The 16,998-nt window shown below is 41.3% G+C and overlaps 1 protein-coding gene across 1 annotated transcript in view; it reads left to right on the forward strand.

Annotated features, from left to right (window-relative positions):
* Nucleotides 1-16,998, forward strand: part of LOC134538683 (monocarboxylate transporter 12-like) — a 45,403-nt gene that overhangs the window by 20,967 nt on the left and 7,438 nt on the right. Inside the window, exons 4-5 of the mRNA XM_063380101.1 lie at nt 10,116-10,497; nt 14,562-15,105. Of these exons, the coding sequence (XP_063236171.1) occupies nt 10,116-10,497; nt 14,562-15,105 (926 nt within the window). The remainder of the gene's footprint in view (nt 1-10,115; nt 10,498-14,561; nt 15,106-16,998) is intronic.

The raw sequence follows: 16,998 nt of genomic DNA on the forward strand, positions 1-16,998 counted from the left end.
TTAAAAGACATGATGATGCGACAACAGACAGCACACTCGCTGTGGGCTCGGGGCGAGCATGTTGGGACCTGCCACTCACTGACGGATATGCTCGGTCCGGGGCTCGGCTTGGAGGGTTTTTCCGTCCGACGGCGAGCCGAGCTATGCTCGGTCTGACAGAGGCCGGACCAGCCCATATGGGAAGCCATCATTTCACAGACGAGAGAACCAAACGCCCGATAATGCATCTTCGGTTTTTTTTTTTTGTTCATTGTAACTCATGATAACTAATGTTCAATTAGGTTAGGTTAGCTACATTATAAATACTTTAAAACATTGTGGACGGTTGATTTGGTTAGGATAGCTACATTAAAGATACTGTGAAATCATGTAAACTTTTTCCTAGCGCTGGATAGCTACACATTAAAAATTTATTTGCTCAGCAACCATAAAATGATTTTACAGTATTTTTAATGTAGCTATACTTACCTAATATAACCAACCATCCACAATGTTTTAAAGTATTTATAATGTAGCTAACCTAACCTAATCGACCGCAAAATTTAATGCCAAACCGGTTTGTACAATGAGATAGAACGGCGTTATGACGTATGAGTAAGCTACATCCCAAATAAATACACCTGTTGTGGTACGGAAAAAAAAAACAAGCGAGCATGAACTTCGGGGAACTTCGGGTGTGGCTCTCTCGTCTGTGAAATGAAGGCTTCCCCAGCCCATGCACTGGCGGATATGCTCGCCGAGCCAAGTCGGCGTGCATGTCCGCTAGTGCATGGGGCGCTTTAGAGGCGAGTAGCCACGGTGCTGCCATCTCTTGCGGACGGCGTGAACCAAGGTTCGCCGGGTCGACATGGGGGAACAGTCGCAAAAGCTGTCCCGTGCCGTGTTTGTCAGCTGTGTGAGGTCGATGGCGCCTTAAAACTGTTAAGTGGCCGTCTAATTCTGCACAAACCTTTATTCTATTCACTGCCCAATGAGTAGAGACCTGAAAAATTCGCGGATTCAATGACCTCTAGGATAGCCTCCATTTACCTCTGCATTTCTCAAGCAAACACGCGTGTTCATTGGGTGCTAACTTGTGAGGCGTCTCCGCTGGGTAGCTTGTGATTCGATGATTCTTTGGTCGATGGTCTCTCACTGGCCCACAGAGATCCAGTTAAACTTCGAACCAATAGCAGAACCAGTAGAACTGGACACATGTTTGAATTTCAGCCTATCACGAAATGATTCCGCTATTTTTTCCGGTCTCTACCAATGAGTTCTAACGAGATGGGCAGTTTTTTTTTAGTCAAATCCCTAATACTTGTCGACGTAGCTGCTCCTTGCAGCGAATTCTAGCGGCATGCGCGGAAACTACGTGTGATTCGCGTCCAGAAATGTAGTTGAAAACGTAATTTTTATCACGCTCTGTATGAAAAAAAAAAAGGGGTGGGGGGGTTACTTATTTTACCGTCTGTTGAGTTACACCACTCCATAGAGCAACCATTGTGTAGAACCACTGTGTATTTTTATTTTGGTCTTAACTTCTGGTGTTCAACCTAGTGAGTCCTGCAGCACCGCAAAGAATGGGCGGAAGTCTAGAACCACAGAGTTAGTTTGATCTTGGGTTTAACTTGTCGTCAAAATATTTCAAATATAAAAGCAACATTAGGATGTTGTGATGAATGCAAGTTTCAAAGATCACTTATTGTAGCATAATCGTTTTAAAGTAGCCCAAATATAGAAGTCAAACAGCGTAAGGAAAATTAATTATATTCGAAAAACTTTTACTTTTTTTTCCATGGCTTAATTTTTTACAACAATGTTTAAATTTTGAAAATACTTTCCTGCGAAATCACTGGTTGGTACTTTTAGATGTGATTTTAGTGTATAAAATTGTTTGGTGTTACAGTTAGACGAATTGCTCCACCTCTTATTCGATAGATATTATATAGGTGTCTCTTTACCTGGGAGACACAGAAGTGAAGCTGTTCGATATCAAGAATTTTTTTTTTTACGATACACTTTCATCCAAAAATTTGCTAGGTAAATATTGTTACACTCGATTAGTTGTTCACCTTGAAATTGTATCAGGGAAATAGGTGCGTTCTGCGTGGTCATGAAAAACCGTGTTGTGATGAAACTTGAATGATTCCCATTACCCAACTGATGACTCATTTAAAGCTTAACTAAAAGTGCAACACTTAGGAGAGGGGGGGGGGGGCATTCGTCGGCGAAAGTTGGGAATAACGAATAAAGACCGTTTTTACAGTTTTTGACGTGACAACGTCTAATAAATCGATGAACGCCGGCTGCACGCAGGAAAAAGGTGTCCCATTTCGCACATTGTCCCGTTACGCTGTGTCCCGTTACGCTCATTGTACGCTTGCGCCGCATTTGACTTTTTCGAGGCACATTAAACTTGAAACACTCCCATTCGTTTCCTACTTTTCCTATCATCGTCCTATTCTTAACATAATAACACAGTTTGGAAGAAGTTAAATAGCAAACGTGTATAAAAGTTATAGTTAAAATAATCTGTTCGTTAAAGTAATAAACATATTTGAATTAATGAGTGCAAATAAAAGTAAATTTTTCAATTAAATTGTAGATTTCATTTCACTCCTTCTTTTTATCCATAGAAATTATTGATAATTCAATAAAAATTATTCAATTTTATTCATAAAAGTATGCAATCATTTCATCAATGTTTTGTTATGACGTTGTCACGTTAAACTATCGTCCGTAAACCGACTTTACAGACAAACAATTATTTTTTATTTTTACTATATATGCTACAATTTTGAACCTCCCGTTGTGTACTTTATTCTAAGGTTTTAACGTTATAGTTATAAATTAACGCGTGAAGTTCCACTTCTAACGCACCGCCACGGCCACGCGCCAATTTTTTTTTCTGTCAAGTTTTTTTTCGTTTTACGAAACTTTCTGAAACAACGCACGCTTATTTAAAAAAAAAAAAAAAAAGTTGTCGGCTTTCAAAAAGCTCAAGTACTTTTTTTTACGACCAATAAACTCGCTCACGATGATATCTCTTTCCCGTGATTCCGTCGGTCGTGACACGACGCGCACATTCAAAACGGTAAAAAAAAAAAAATTGAAACACAAAAAAAATTGGGGAAAAATAAGGCAGTTAGTGTCAGGCTTGTCGCAGTTCGTCAGACGGTGATACCATCTCGGCCACGTGAGCGCGTGTGGCGGAACTCGGAGGAAAGCCCTCCAGACAAACAAAGCGTCCACACCAAAAAATTGGTTGTCAGCAAAGTCGGTTTACGGACGATAGTTTAACGTGACAACGTCATAACAAAACATTGATGAAATGATTGCATACTTTTATGAATAAAATTGAATCATTTTTATTGAATTATCACTATTTTTGTATGGATACAAAGAAGGAGTGAAATGAAATCTACAATTTAATTGATCAATTTACTTTTATTTGCACTCATTAATTCAAATGTGTTTATTACTTTAACGAAGAGATTATTTTAACTATAACTTTTATACATGTTTGCTATCTAACTTCTTCCAATCTGTGTTAATGTGTTAAGGAAATGATAGGAAAAGTAGGAAACAAATAGGAGTGTTTCAAGTTTAATGTGCCTCGAAAAAGTCTAATCGATGGTTGTTCCAATCGGGTGGAGGAGAGATAGATGCGGCGCAAGCGTACAATGGGCGTAACGGGACAATGTGCGTAACGGGACACATTTTCGTGCGTGCAGCCGGCGTTCATCGATATATTCGACGTTGTCACGTCAAGAACATGCATTGTTGGCAGCCACCGATTCAGGAAAGTATTCTGACGGACGAACGAAGTCATGTTACGAACCGCTCGGCTAGCTGCGTGACGTTGACGGACGTAAAGAGAGACGTACAGACGGATGACGGACGGAAGCGACGGGCTATTGCGATTCCGGCTTTACAATAAAAATGGGATGTAGCACGGCCGTGTGTTGTACGTGAATACGTGTACGTAATAGCTAATATTTTCTAGACAAAATATAAAATAAGCTATTTTATTTTTATTTTAACACCATAAATATATTCACTGTAACTATTTTACACTAATATTTTATAAAAGCAATCGATAGATTTTTATGAGAGCTAATGATTTAAACTCTAAAGAACGTCGTAGCTTCTCCGAGTCAAAAGTTATACGAAATGGAAATCTCGAAACGCAACAAAATGACCTCAAAATGGCGGCGCTTCCCCCTCCACCGCGCGCGATGCGTCACAGCCCTCACTTAGCGTGACGAATTCTTTGATCATCTAGCTATCCAGTGGTGTGATTAAATTTTGGATGGAGATGATAACTGTATCCCCATATTTTGTTATCATTCCTTTTGTTTTTAGTTGCCTCAAACTATGGAAGCAATTTTATAGACGTGTTCACGTTTTATAGACGTGTCAAAAAATTAGAATTTTCGTTGCATAAATGTGATACCGTTGCAACCTAACTTGGCGGATTGTGATTTTCATTGAACCGCGTACTTGTAACCTCGTCGATCACGTGGAAAAATAGTTTTTTGCGGGTTGGTTGGTACGATGGGAGGGGGGAAAGAGTGGGTGATGAGGTAGCGCATCCAGGCGTAGGATTGGCCCGCTGTTATTTAGCATGGTTCGACGCAGCAACGTTCTCTCGCCGCTTGCATGCATGCAACCAACCAGCCACTCACCATGTAGTTGGGTGGGGGAGGAAGGGTGTTAGGTATGTGCGAAGGGGGTTGGGAAAATGCATGCGAACCGCGCGCGCGCGTGTGCGATAAAGTCTCCAGCGAACAAAAGAGCAGCGTGTTTTATGCGACCAGGTTGGGATAAAATGATAGGTTAAGGGGTGGGGGTGGGGAAGCAGAATGAAGAAGGGTGAAAGAGGGAAAAAAAGGGGGGGGGAAGGAGAGCGAAGACAAATGCATCAAGCGGTAAATGGGGCAGAGGGAAGTAGTGTCGAGGAAGAAAAGGAGGGAAAAAAGGGAAAGAGAACCAAAAAAAAAGAGAGACTCAGGGGAAGACAACCTAGCGCGCACCTCATGCGCGAGAATTGGAACTAGTGTCTTGATGCGACTGATATCACTCCGCCTCGAGAGATAGAAGGAAAAAAAAAATCACCTCGACTGGATTTACGGTGAACAAAGACTTCTTTTTTTTTTTCCCGTTCTCTACTCAGCCATCCCTTTCTTATCTTGCTTCTTAGCTTCACCTCCTTACACGCAGGTCAGCTAAGTGGGACGATCGTCCGTCTCCGCGTCTAAATGTCACTGTTTTTGCACATTCGCTGAAGTCAGGGAAAAAAAAATCAGGGAAGGAAGTCGCGATCGGTCAGGGAAAATCGGGTAATATATTTAAAATCTTGGGAAAGTAATGGAAATTCCCCTGTGGTAGTAATTTGAAGGGGAAAATTCGATGCTCCAGTTTGCCATCACCCAGAATGTGAAAGTTTTTTTTTTTAGATAGTGTTTTAGTACGTAGTCATGCACAGTATGAAATTGAGTATACATTATTCTGTTTGAATTCTGGTTTTTATCATATAATCCTAGGACAGATATGGGAATGGCGAAGGCTGAAATATCGTGATTTCTTTCGGAATAGCACATATTAGATTAATATTTTTTTTTTAAAAAAAGTCTGGGAAATTGTAGATATCGGATAAGGAGAAATAAAGAAAGAGTCAGGGAAATTTTATTGCACATTTGTGTGGCCACGTTGTATGTCAAAACTTCAGGATATAAAAGAGTTAATTAATTAAATGTTACACTATCTAGCATAAATGCAATTAACAAGTTTTTTTCGAGCCTTTAGAAAGGATGTTTCCTGTGCAACCAACCCCCTGCACTATAAGTGCATTTGACATTTAATCTTATCTCGCCAGGTACACTTATTAAATTATTATTATTATTGATTTAAAAAATTGTATATTTTTATTTGTTTTATTGTATTGCAAATAACCTATTAGTTAAAGAATTTTTTCGTAATTTAATTAATTATTAATTAATGATTTCAATGTTTTGATAAAGTTGTAATATTGTTTTGAATCAAACCTCGCTATGATGTACTATGATAGTACTATTTTAAATAAATTATATTACATACTTCACTACAAAAAATATATATATTTAAGACTAACATTTTATTATAATAGATATTCATTTAGTTGGTATTTTATTTTAAACCTGAAGTATTTATCGGTATATTTATCATGTAACTTATATTCTTAATTTATATCAACAATATAAATATCAGAGGTGCCCACCCCCCCCCCCCAAACACTATGACTCACCCCCCCCTAACTTAATGATGCGCCCCCCCCCCCTCGAAATGTTTTATGCCATTTTCTCAATGATTTACTCAATTATTTTATAATATTATACTTTTTTAGTATTATATTTTATCACATTTTGCATTAATTAAAACTGATTTTCTAATAATAATTTTGGTCATATCAGGTAATATTTCCATCCTGAACCGACAGATGCCAAACTGCTTTTGTTGAGGAAAGTGCGGGGTTGCCAATTTGATTTACAAGATCCCTTTCAATTATCAAAGCACCAGAAACGTATTTTCACATTATAAGCTATAATTATGTAAATAATATATACATTTTTCTCGTCTTTTAACCACCCCCCCCCCCCCTGAAATTTTAATGACGCAGTCTGCGTCGTTACCCCCCCCCCCCCCCTTGTGGGCACCCCTGTAAATATAAATATATTAGTAATCATACAGAACTGTCTCTCCTTTGCTACTAATAAGAACGTGTGTAGGACAAGCTCCGTGAAAGTTTGATTTTCGCGCGGTTATCGACAGGATTTACGATCAGGAGTTGTTTCTAAAAAAAAAAAAAAAAAAAAAAAAAAAAGTTTCGCATTAGCCGAAGCACACCGCATTCGGGTCTTAGGCCTGTTGAGAAGAAGAAGAATAATGGCCACTTTGGGATAATTAATGCTCGGCTGGAGAGAGAAAAACTATGAATCACACCGTAGTCACGACTTCGTGAACGCCTATTGAAAAGGTGGGAAAAAGGAGGGGGGGGGATGTAGAAAGGCGGTGAGGGGGCATAACTCGGATCCCAGGGCAAAATCAGCAGAAAAACTCTCTAGCCGACTGACAGAGTGAAACTTCCTCCCCCCCCCCCCCCCCTCCTTTACCACCCTCGCCCCAAATGTTGTCCCTGTCATCAGAACTTTAGCTTGCCTTAAAAAAAAAAAAAAAAAAATTCGAAGAACGGACAACTCGTGACTAGCATAAAGAATCTGAAAGGAGATAGGCTGCAATGATACTGAATACATAGGTTGCAACTGTAAGTTAGAAGACTACTTACTAACCACTATTCAGTCTAACTTAATAAACTTAATTAATCCTAGCGTACATTTGTAATTTTATTGCTCACCGCCTACTTGTCTTACAATTAACCACAGGGAAAAATTATCATCAATTTTTAAGAATTTTAAAAACAAAAATACATCTAATATTTTACAAAAAAAAAACTTCAAAATTCAGGGGCGGACTGAAGTAGATTATGTTTTTTTATAATTCCCGTTTTAGATTTATTTGTTTTACATATTGTTCGACCCCATTTTTGGGAACACAAAATATAAAATTACATTATTTTAAACAATAAAATCATGACATTGATTACAAAAGAGTATTAAAATAATAATAAAATAACATGTGCACTATGTTGTATACAACCACATTCTAAAACTCATTTATTATGTTTTATTTTTATTAAATTTTCAAAGTCTTTGAAAGAAAAAGAAATAATTTTGTGCTAGGTTTTGCAACTCAATTGCAATTTTTTTTTTTGTTGTGGTAAACTAATGGTAAATTATTTGTAAACTTGTTGGGGTTATGTGGAGTTCTCTAACGCTCCTATTGAACAAAACACTAAAAAAACTTAATATTTGAACTCTCCACCCGAGGTTTTTTAGTTGTAGTTATGGGCCCATCCTACAGATGTCACGCCAAACTAGGTTTCAGTTTCCACTGTAGGTGCCGCACTTCTATACCTCCATCCTTGTTCTATGACAACCGCCCAACCGCCACTGAGACGGCGACGCAACAGCGACCAGTGAGCAGCAGGTACCGAGCGCTGCCGCCGCGTGGCGCTAGTAGACATCTCAGTACGCGCGTTCGCTGGCCGAGGGCAGCACTGGCCGTTTACGGGTGGGGAAACCTGCTGCCACAACCCCGGACAATTCCGAAGTTTTCAAGTCTTTCAGTATTCGACAGAGGTATAACATTTTACCTCGGTAACGAACAAATTCATTACTTTCTATGTTGCAAATAAACTTGTAATATGAAAATCGGACACAAAGTTTAACGTATAATTCTTTAAAATAGTGCCTAGCGCGATAAAAATACGCAAATTGTGTTTTCAACTACGTTTCTGGACGCGAATTAAAAGTAGTCTCCGCACCCGCCGCTAGAATTCACTGCCGGAGCAGCTACGTCGACTATCGAATCAATTTATTTGCAGACCAAAATTTAAGATGTTTAATGAAACGGCTCCGATAAAAAGGAAAAGACGAGATAAAAAAAAATATAAAGCCCTGGCCACAAAATCACTTCAAGCGAATGCTGGACTTTTGCGGGACCCTAATATTTTGTGTCAGGAACCTACCAGCTGTTCCGGGGGTATTGAGTAGTCCCCAGAGAAAAATGTTCGGGGAGCCTTCCCTTGGAAAATTTTGAAGGAAAAAAAAAATTATAACAAAGTTTTTAAGACAACTAGGAACTGGAATTACAATAATGATTTTGTTAGTAAATTTATGTGTTTTAAGTAAAACAACTTGGAACTAAGACACACTTCATTAGAGCATTTCATATTATTAATAGAACAATACAATTAATGACAAACATTTTGCATTACATGTGCGTTGGTTTAAAAAAAAAAAAAAAAAAAAAGCAAACATAAATTTCAATATGAGCTTCCTAAGCTTAAACGCTGTGTGACATAAACTGAAAAAAAAAACATCTATAATTACCTAGTAGTCAACAAGAATTTTAAAAAAAAGCATCAGGGATTTAAAATTGTGATGAGCCAATTAATTTTGTTCCTGCAGCTGGAATGTGCGCTTGGCGGGTGTACACTGAGGGAAGCCTACGATTCACTCGTCCTTCTGGACATACCCGAATACTCACGTTGGCAAGCCTTCTTTTCACAGACGAGAGAGCCAACCCCGAAGTTCCACGAAGTTCATGCTCGCTTTTTTTTTCCGTACCACAACAGGTGAATTTATTTGGGGGAAACTGTTTACATGATTTCACAGTATCTTTAATGTAGCTATCCTAACCAAATCAACCGTCCACAATGTTTTAAAGTATTTATAATGTAGCTAACCTAACCTAACTGACCATTAGTTATCTTGAGTTGTATATTTATTTACAATGAACAAAAATAAATAAAACCCGAAAATGCACGATCGGGCGTTCGGCTCTCTCGTCTGTTGAAAGAAGGCTTGCCAACGTGAGTATTCGGGTATGTCCAGAAGGACGAGTGAATCGTAGGCTTCCCGTACACTGAGGCCAGGGCCGGCGCGTCCATATAGGAGAACTAGGCAACCGCCTAGGGCGCCAAGTAGCTGGGGGCGGCGCAGCACGACACATAACAGCTCATATAATATGTTTAACGGTTATTGAAACTAGATGAAAATTTATTTTTGTAACAGTTTGGAATGTTTGATTAATATAAGTAATTATTTAAAGTCCACGGTGACCTGTTTATGATTTGTAATAAGTAAAAAAGTAAAAAAAAACACAAGCCTGCTTACATTTGATTGTTGACAAAATTTTAGGCTTACGTGATGTATTTTGAGGCAAGGAAAATTTTTTCGGGGTGTCCGGCTGGGAAGGGGGGGCGGGGCGCCATGGCATTAAAGTTTTTCGCCTAGGGCGCCAATTTACCTTGCACCGGCCCTGAGTGAGGCTGACCTGGTACCTGGGCTGGCGTGGTGCGCAGCTGTGTTGGGAACGTGCTCTGCGCAGGCGCACCAGGTGGAGCAGGTGTACCTGGGCTGGCGTGGTGCGCAGCTGTGCTGGGAACGTGCTCTGCGCAGGCGCACCAGGTGGAGCAGGAGGGCCTGGGGCCGGCGTGTTGCGCAGCTGTGCGGGGAACGTGCTCTGTGCAGGCGCACCAGGTGGAGCAGGAGGGCCTGGGCGAGCTGGCGGTGCCGCTGCAGGTGTACCTGGGGCTGGCGTGGACCCTGGGCTGCGCCGCCTTCGGCCTGGTCGTGGTGCGCAACTCGGCCGAGTGCCGCATCGCGCGCCAGTACCTGTGCCAGGCGGCGGCGCTCATGTGCGCGCTGGCCACGGCGGGGCTGACGGCCGTGTCGGCCAACCGCCACGGCTACCTGCTGTTCGCGTGGATCTACGGCGTCTTCTGCGGCGGCTACCACTACGCCCTCAAGACCTACACGTACGAGCGGGTGCGCGCGCGCAACTTCGCGTGGACGTGGAGCTTCGTGCAGTGCTCCCAGGCGGTGCCCATCGCGCTGGGGGTCCCCATATCAGGTGCGCACTGCCTCGTCACCTTTGAATATAATTATATACCGTATAGAAGTCGCCAGGCCAGGTTAAAATTTCTAATACGGTTTGAGGTAGTTGGTTAATTCACCGCCGCAATCGCCACCATCTCTAGGGCATCGACTTGTGGTGGTCCCTAGCGGACAAGTGTCGAACTCTTCAAACACCCCTTCCCCCTCCCGTTGAACGACCTTGAGCTGCAGTGAATGTGGGTGGGGGGTGCGGGTAATGACAGCGGGCGACAGTGCTGCGCTCTAACGTGTAAATAACAACTAAGACGATACAGGGCGTTACGGCAGCGCACTGCAGCTGTGAAGTTCCCAAGCTGCTCATCATATGCTTCTGAAAGACGTAGAGTAAATCATATCAACTCGCGACTTCTATACAGTATATATATTCAAAGCTCGTCACCTCGTCACCTCGTCGCCGGCTAGTTGCCCGAGACGACACGTGGCATCCGAGACTTGTAGTAAGGGACCGGAAAAATTCACGTATTCAATGACCTCTAGGATAGCCACCATTATCCTCTGCATTTCTCAAGCAAACACGCGTGTTCATTGGGTACTAAATTGTGAGGCGTCTCCACTGGGTAGCTTGTGATTCGACGCATCTTTGGTCGATAGTCTCTCAGTGGCCCAAGAATGCTCCAGTTAAATCTGCGAGCCAATAGCAGAACCAGCATAATTGTACACATGTTTGAATTTCAGCCTATCACGAAATGTGTGTGTACGTAGAACTATGGTGTTCATCCTACAGGTCATTGAACCCGCGAAGTTTTCCAGTCCCTAGAATGCTGTATAAAGCCTAATACTAAAAACGATACTTCGCTTCATGTGAGCACTGTAAAAACAAAAAACGGTCATTAACTATTTAATAATTAATTAGCATTAAAATGTATTATAACCAAGAAATTTTATTTGGTATAGTCCGTTTTTAATATCGACTTTAATTTGGCAAAGATTGCATGCACACGCTCCCCGAATTCTTACCTCAATGCTGTGATATGACTTTCCCAGCTTTTACAACTTATGTCCTCTACCTAATTACAAATTTTCATGGTTTTTTTATGCATAAAGATATTATTTCTGTATGTCTGGTCTACGTGTGTCTTCTTCGTTAAAACATAAAATCTAATTTTTATCAAATACTATTTGCCTTCTTTTTTTTCTCAATACTTACATTTCATTGCTCATAGTTAACAATTACAATTTATGTAGGTAATTGATGATTTTAGAACATGATATCAATAAAACTGTATTTTGATTAAAGGCATACACGTAGAGTCTCTGCCCATGTAAATATTTTCAAAAATATTGAATAGTGATAAAATTTGGGTTTGTAAAAAATTTATTTATCTTTCAAATGCAATTAATGTTCATTCTGTGGCAAATTTAAACATAAAAAATTTGTGCCTGCGTGCAATACTAGTAGTGACAGACATTAAAACACATATCACAATTAAATGATAATGTGTCATTCAAAACAAAGATCCTGCGAGATAAGCTACAATGATAGTAATCTGTAGACCTTTGGCTCCGTTAATAATCTGTAGACCTCTGGCTCTGTGAGATTTTTTTATCTGGTATTTTTTCAAGTTGCAAAAGGAAAAACAAATCTGTTTGCTTGAGACACAAAAGTACGCTGGCAGCTTGATGAACCTCAACATATATTTCTGAAATCATATAGCATTGGCTAAAACACTGCGTGGTTAGGCCTATAAGCCTCGGCCTGAGATGCAACTAGAGTCTTCCCTACCTATACCTCTCCAAAACGGATTGTTTCTTAACTTAGGTTAGGAAATTTGTATTATCATTTTCCGAATAAAATGCTGTGTGCAGTTTATTCTCTTAATCACTTAAAATCAGTATACTGTGTAAAATTTTATACTTTTGCCTCACTTTTTTTTTTAAACTGTGCATTCATGATTTCGCTCTTTGCCATACATTTTCATCTTATGATCAATCTTCATTCCTAGTTCACTCCTTTTCAAAAAGGTTTATGGCTATGTTTCAACAGTCTCTCACTTAAATCCAGTAGACCTAGATGGTTGAATGGTCAAATTACTCACCCTTCTCCATCTTAAAATGACTATTCACAATCGGTTAACTGTTCCATTTAAATGTTTCACCCCATATACACTTCTAATTATGTCAATTTTAAATGACACAATGACCCTTAAATCAAAACTCTACTAAATTTCACACAGATATATTCATAAATTCGTAAATCTAAAAATAAATTGTTCCCATTCCCTTTAAGACATCCAAAAATTCCCCTTAATTCGGGATATTTTGTAATAATTGTTTGTGATGTGTGTATGGGGTGACTGGTAGCCTGTAAATACTAAGTGTCATGGAATTTAGGTTATTAGGTGGTTGTGGTCGCTAACATGTTACCCTCATATAGTGAGGGCTGTGGGGTCAATCCCAGTGTGCCAACATGACAAATTTAAAAATACCTAATTGGTAGCCATGGGGTTTGGAATCCTTTATAATCTTGTAGGTTTTGTAGCAATTAGCCTCTTCGCATAAGTGTACCAAGTAAAACCCTACTAGTATGTACTACTTATATGACATAAAACCCACTTACTTATTTTGGTTTATTTAAGTATTTAGCAACTGGAAAAGTTCATTCAATTCCACAGATTAAATTAAAGAATAACAATGAAATTATCTACTTTCACTGCTCCATTTAACCAGTAAAGCCATTATCCATAAGCAATGAAACTCAATGTGGACGAGTCTCTAAAACATATTTTAAGTGTTCATAATTTTTTTATGCCGAAGCATAACTTAACTAACAGCGTCTAACATTTTGAAAACAAGGTGGTCATTAGAGGTGATGTGGAATTAAGCTACTTGGATGGAATAATGGTGGAATGCATTGGTAGAGGGAAACAGGAGTATTCTGAGAAAGACCAATGGCATAAGTCAATGTCTGTCACATTGCCGATCAGCATTTTGTACTCCTAGAATTAAGACTGGTGCTTGTCTGATACATCATACAGAATTTATATGAAAAAAACAGTGAGTGTGCCAATGTTTAAGACACAAATGCATACATTTTTTTAGCTCTGCGTGTAAAGGCATTGAAGTGTAGCAGTTGTTATCTTAATTAGTAATTTGTCAAATGTATACTTTTAAGGCTTCGTGGTAGCATAGTTTTTTTAAAAATTATTTATTTATTAGTCGGTAGTATATGCTAAGATTATATGGAATGATAGATTTTAAATATTTGTGTGTATTCGTCGGGAGTGTACTCTAAGGTCTGAGGGTAGAAAAATTTTTTAGTACTTATTTATCAGTCGGTAGTCTATGCTAAGGCTATGTGGAATGATAGATTTTTAACTTCGTCGGTAGTCTACTCTAAGGTGTGATGGTATGATAGTTTTTTTTAATTAGTTATTTATTAGTCGGTAGCCTATGCTAAGGCTATATGGAATTTTAGATTTTTAACTTCGTCGGTAGTCTATGCTAATGCTATATTGAATAATATATTTTTAACTTTGTCGGTAGTCTATGCTAAGGCTACATGAAATGATACATTGTAAACTTCGTCGGTAGTCTATGCCGCAGCTATATGGAAAGACAGGTTGTAAACCTGGTCGGTGGTCCATGCCGCAGCTACATGGAATGACAGGTTGTAAACCTGGTCGGTAGTCCGTGCCGCAGCTACACGGAATGACAGGTTGTAAACCTGGTCGGTAGTCCGTGCCGCAGCTAGATGGAATGACAGGTTGTAAACCTGGTCGGTAGTCCATGCCGCAGCTACACGGAATGACGGGTTGTAAACCTGGTCGGTAGTCCGTGCCGCAGCTACACGGAATGACGGGTTGTAAACCTGGTCGGTAGTCCGTGCCGCAGCTACACGGAATGACGGGTTGTAAACCTGGTCGATAGTCCGTGCCGCAGCTACATGGAATGACAAGTTGTAAAAACCTGGTCGGTAGTCCGTGCCGCAGCTACACGGAATGACAGGTTGTAAACCTGGTCGGTAGTCCGTGCCGCAGCTAGATGGAATGATGGAGTGTATAGAGTACGCGCTGCCCGCAGGCTACATCACGGAGGAGTGCGGCGACAAGGCGGGCTACCTGTTCAGCGCGACCTGCGCCGCGGTTGGGGCTCTCGCATTGTTCCTGGTGGACGCGCACCGCCGCAGCCTGTCGCGCCACAAGCACGCGCGCGCCAACGGCACCTCGCAGCCGTGCGACAACCGCGCCTGCTCGCAGCGGCGCAAGCTGTCCTTCAGCGGCGAGCCCGACCACGAGCCGCCCGGGGTCACGGGTCCTCCGGTGCTGACCCTGGGAGCGCTCGACGCCTCCGCCGATGAGGACCACCACATCCACCACCATCACCAGCAGCTGCAGCAGCCCGCAATCCCCGGGGACAAGCCCGAGCTGACCTGCATCAGCGAGGAGGGCATCGCCGACATGGACCTGCCCGACAACCTGCTCGAGGACCTCGACTACATCGGCGACTGCATCACCTCGTGCAACAAGGTGGAGAACTACCTCATGCTCAGCGAGTACGAGAACAACCTCATCGCGGAGATGCCCGTGCTGATGGACCGCAAGGGTCGACGCTGGTCGCTCGCCAGGTGGGTCAACCCTTCACCTCCCACCCGGGGCACTCACGCACGGCGCGATTTCAAAACTACTGACTTGATGCTTTGAATTTATATACTGTATAGAAGCCGCGAGTGGATAGGATGTACTCTACGTTTTTCAGGAGCGTATGATGAGCAGCTTGGGAACTTCACCGCCTGCAGTGCGCTGCCGTAACGCCCTGTATCGTCTTAGTTGTTATTTACACGATAGAGCGCAGCACTGTCGCCCGCTGACATTCCCCGCACCCCCCATCTTTCAGTCACTGCAGCTCAAGGTCGTTCAACGAGAAGGGGAAGGGGTGTTTGAAGAGTTCGACACTTATCTGCTAGGGACCATCACAAGTCGATTCCCTAGAGATGGTGGCGATTGCGGCGGTGAATTAACCAACTACCTCAAACCGTATTAGAAATTTTAACCGGGGCTGGCGACTTCTATACAGTATATATATTCAAAGCTTGATGTAAGCTTTTGGACATACGCCATTGCTTAAGCACATGTATGCCTGTAGTACAGGGGCGTAACAACAAGGGGGGGGGCCAAGGGTATTTTGCCACCCCCCCTCCCTTCTGAAACCATGAAGTGGGGGCAAACGGCGGCAAATAAAGTGCTGTGTAATCAATTTTCAGATAATAAAACTGCTTAAATAGCACCATTTTCCACCTTGAAATACGAATTTTCCCGGGGGAGGACCCCCGGACCCCCGCTTCAATAGGGGGGATCGATGATTCTTTATAAGAAGGTATATTGCTCCCCCCCCCCCCCCTTTTGGAAATTTAGTTGTTGCGCACCTGCCTGTAGAAGAAAACTACAAAAAAACACAAATGACAAAAACGTTTTGTCATCATTTGTGGGTTTTTTTTTTCGTTCTGTTAGTCCATTTTTCTTTGTTTTTCTTCGTTTGTTGACCATATTTCTGTTCTGGAGTATTGTGTGGTGTTTAGATCCTGACAACAGCAATTTTTTTGCTCGATTTGTGTTTTTGTCATTTGTGTTTTTTGTAGTTTTCTTCTGCAGACATACATGTGCTTAGTAATGGCGTATGTACAAAAGCTTACATCAAAGTCATGCACTCCCATTGCACAAATCTTTCAAAGATAATTTCAAAACTACTCGAGATATCCGAGTGGGGGTCTACTTACAAAAAAAACATTTAAGAGTTCGCTGAGGGACGGAAAGTACTTTTGATTTCGGATGAAGTTTTTAAACTGTATTTTTAGAACAGTAAAAATTGATAAAAACGCATGCTTTCAGAGTAATTTTTAGGCGTAAAACAACCGGTACAGATTCTTGAAATGACTTAAGGGACTTGCATTACACCTTTATCATCATTTCTCGGCCATGTAATGTTACGGTCACCGCTCAAATTTCACAGTTGTCCTGTGACGACGAGAAGACTGCACGCCAATTCAGAGCCTTGCGCTTAGAGGCTATACCGCGCTAGAAATACCAGCGAGCGTCGCGCTTTATCATCCCGCCTCACTAACACACATACACCCCTGACGAGGCGGGCCCCTTAACACCCTCCACGACTTCGGAGGTGAATTGCTTCCATGGTGGGAGGCAGTTCAAAAAATCTGGTGTTGCAGCTACACATCTTACGCTAAGTGAGGACTGTGACGCATCGCGCGCGTTTGAGGGAGAAAGCGCCGCCATTTTGAGGTAATTTTGCTGTGTTTCGAGATTTTCCATTTCGTATGACTTTTGGACTCGGATAAGCTACGACGTTCGTTTGGGTTTCAATCGTCAGCTCTCGTCAAAATCTATCGATTGCACATATAAAACATTAGTGTAAAATAGTTACAGTGAATATATATGGTGTTAAAATAAAAAAAGAAGCGTATTTTATATTTTGTATGGAAAATATTAGCTGTTACGTTCACGTA

Source organism: Bacillus rossius, chromosome 14 (assembly GCF_032445375.1).
Source record: "Bacillus rossius redtenbacheri isolate Brsri chromosome 14, Brsri_v3, whole genome shotgun sequence".
NCBI lineage: Eukaryota > Metazoa > Arthropoda > Insecta > Phasmatodea > Bacillidae > Bacillus > Bacillus rossius.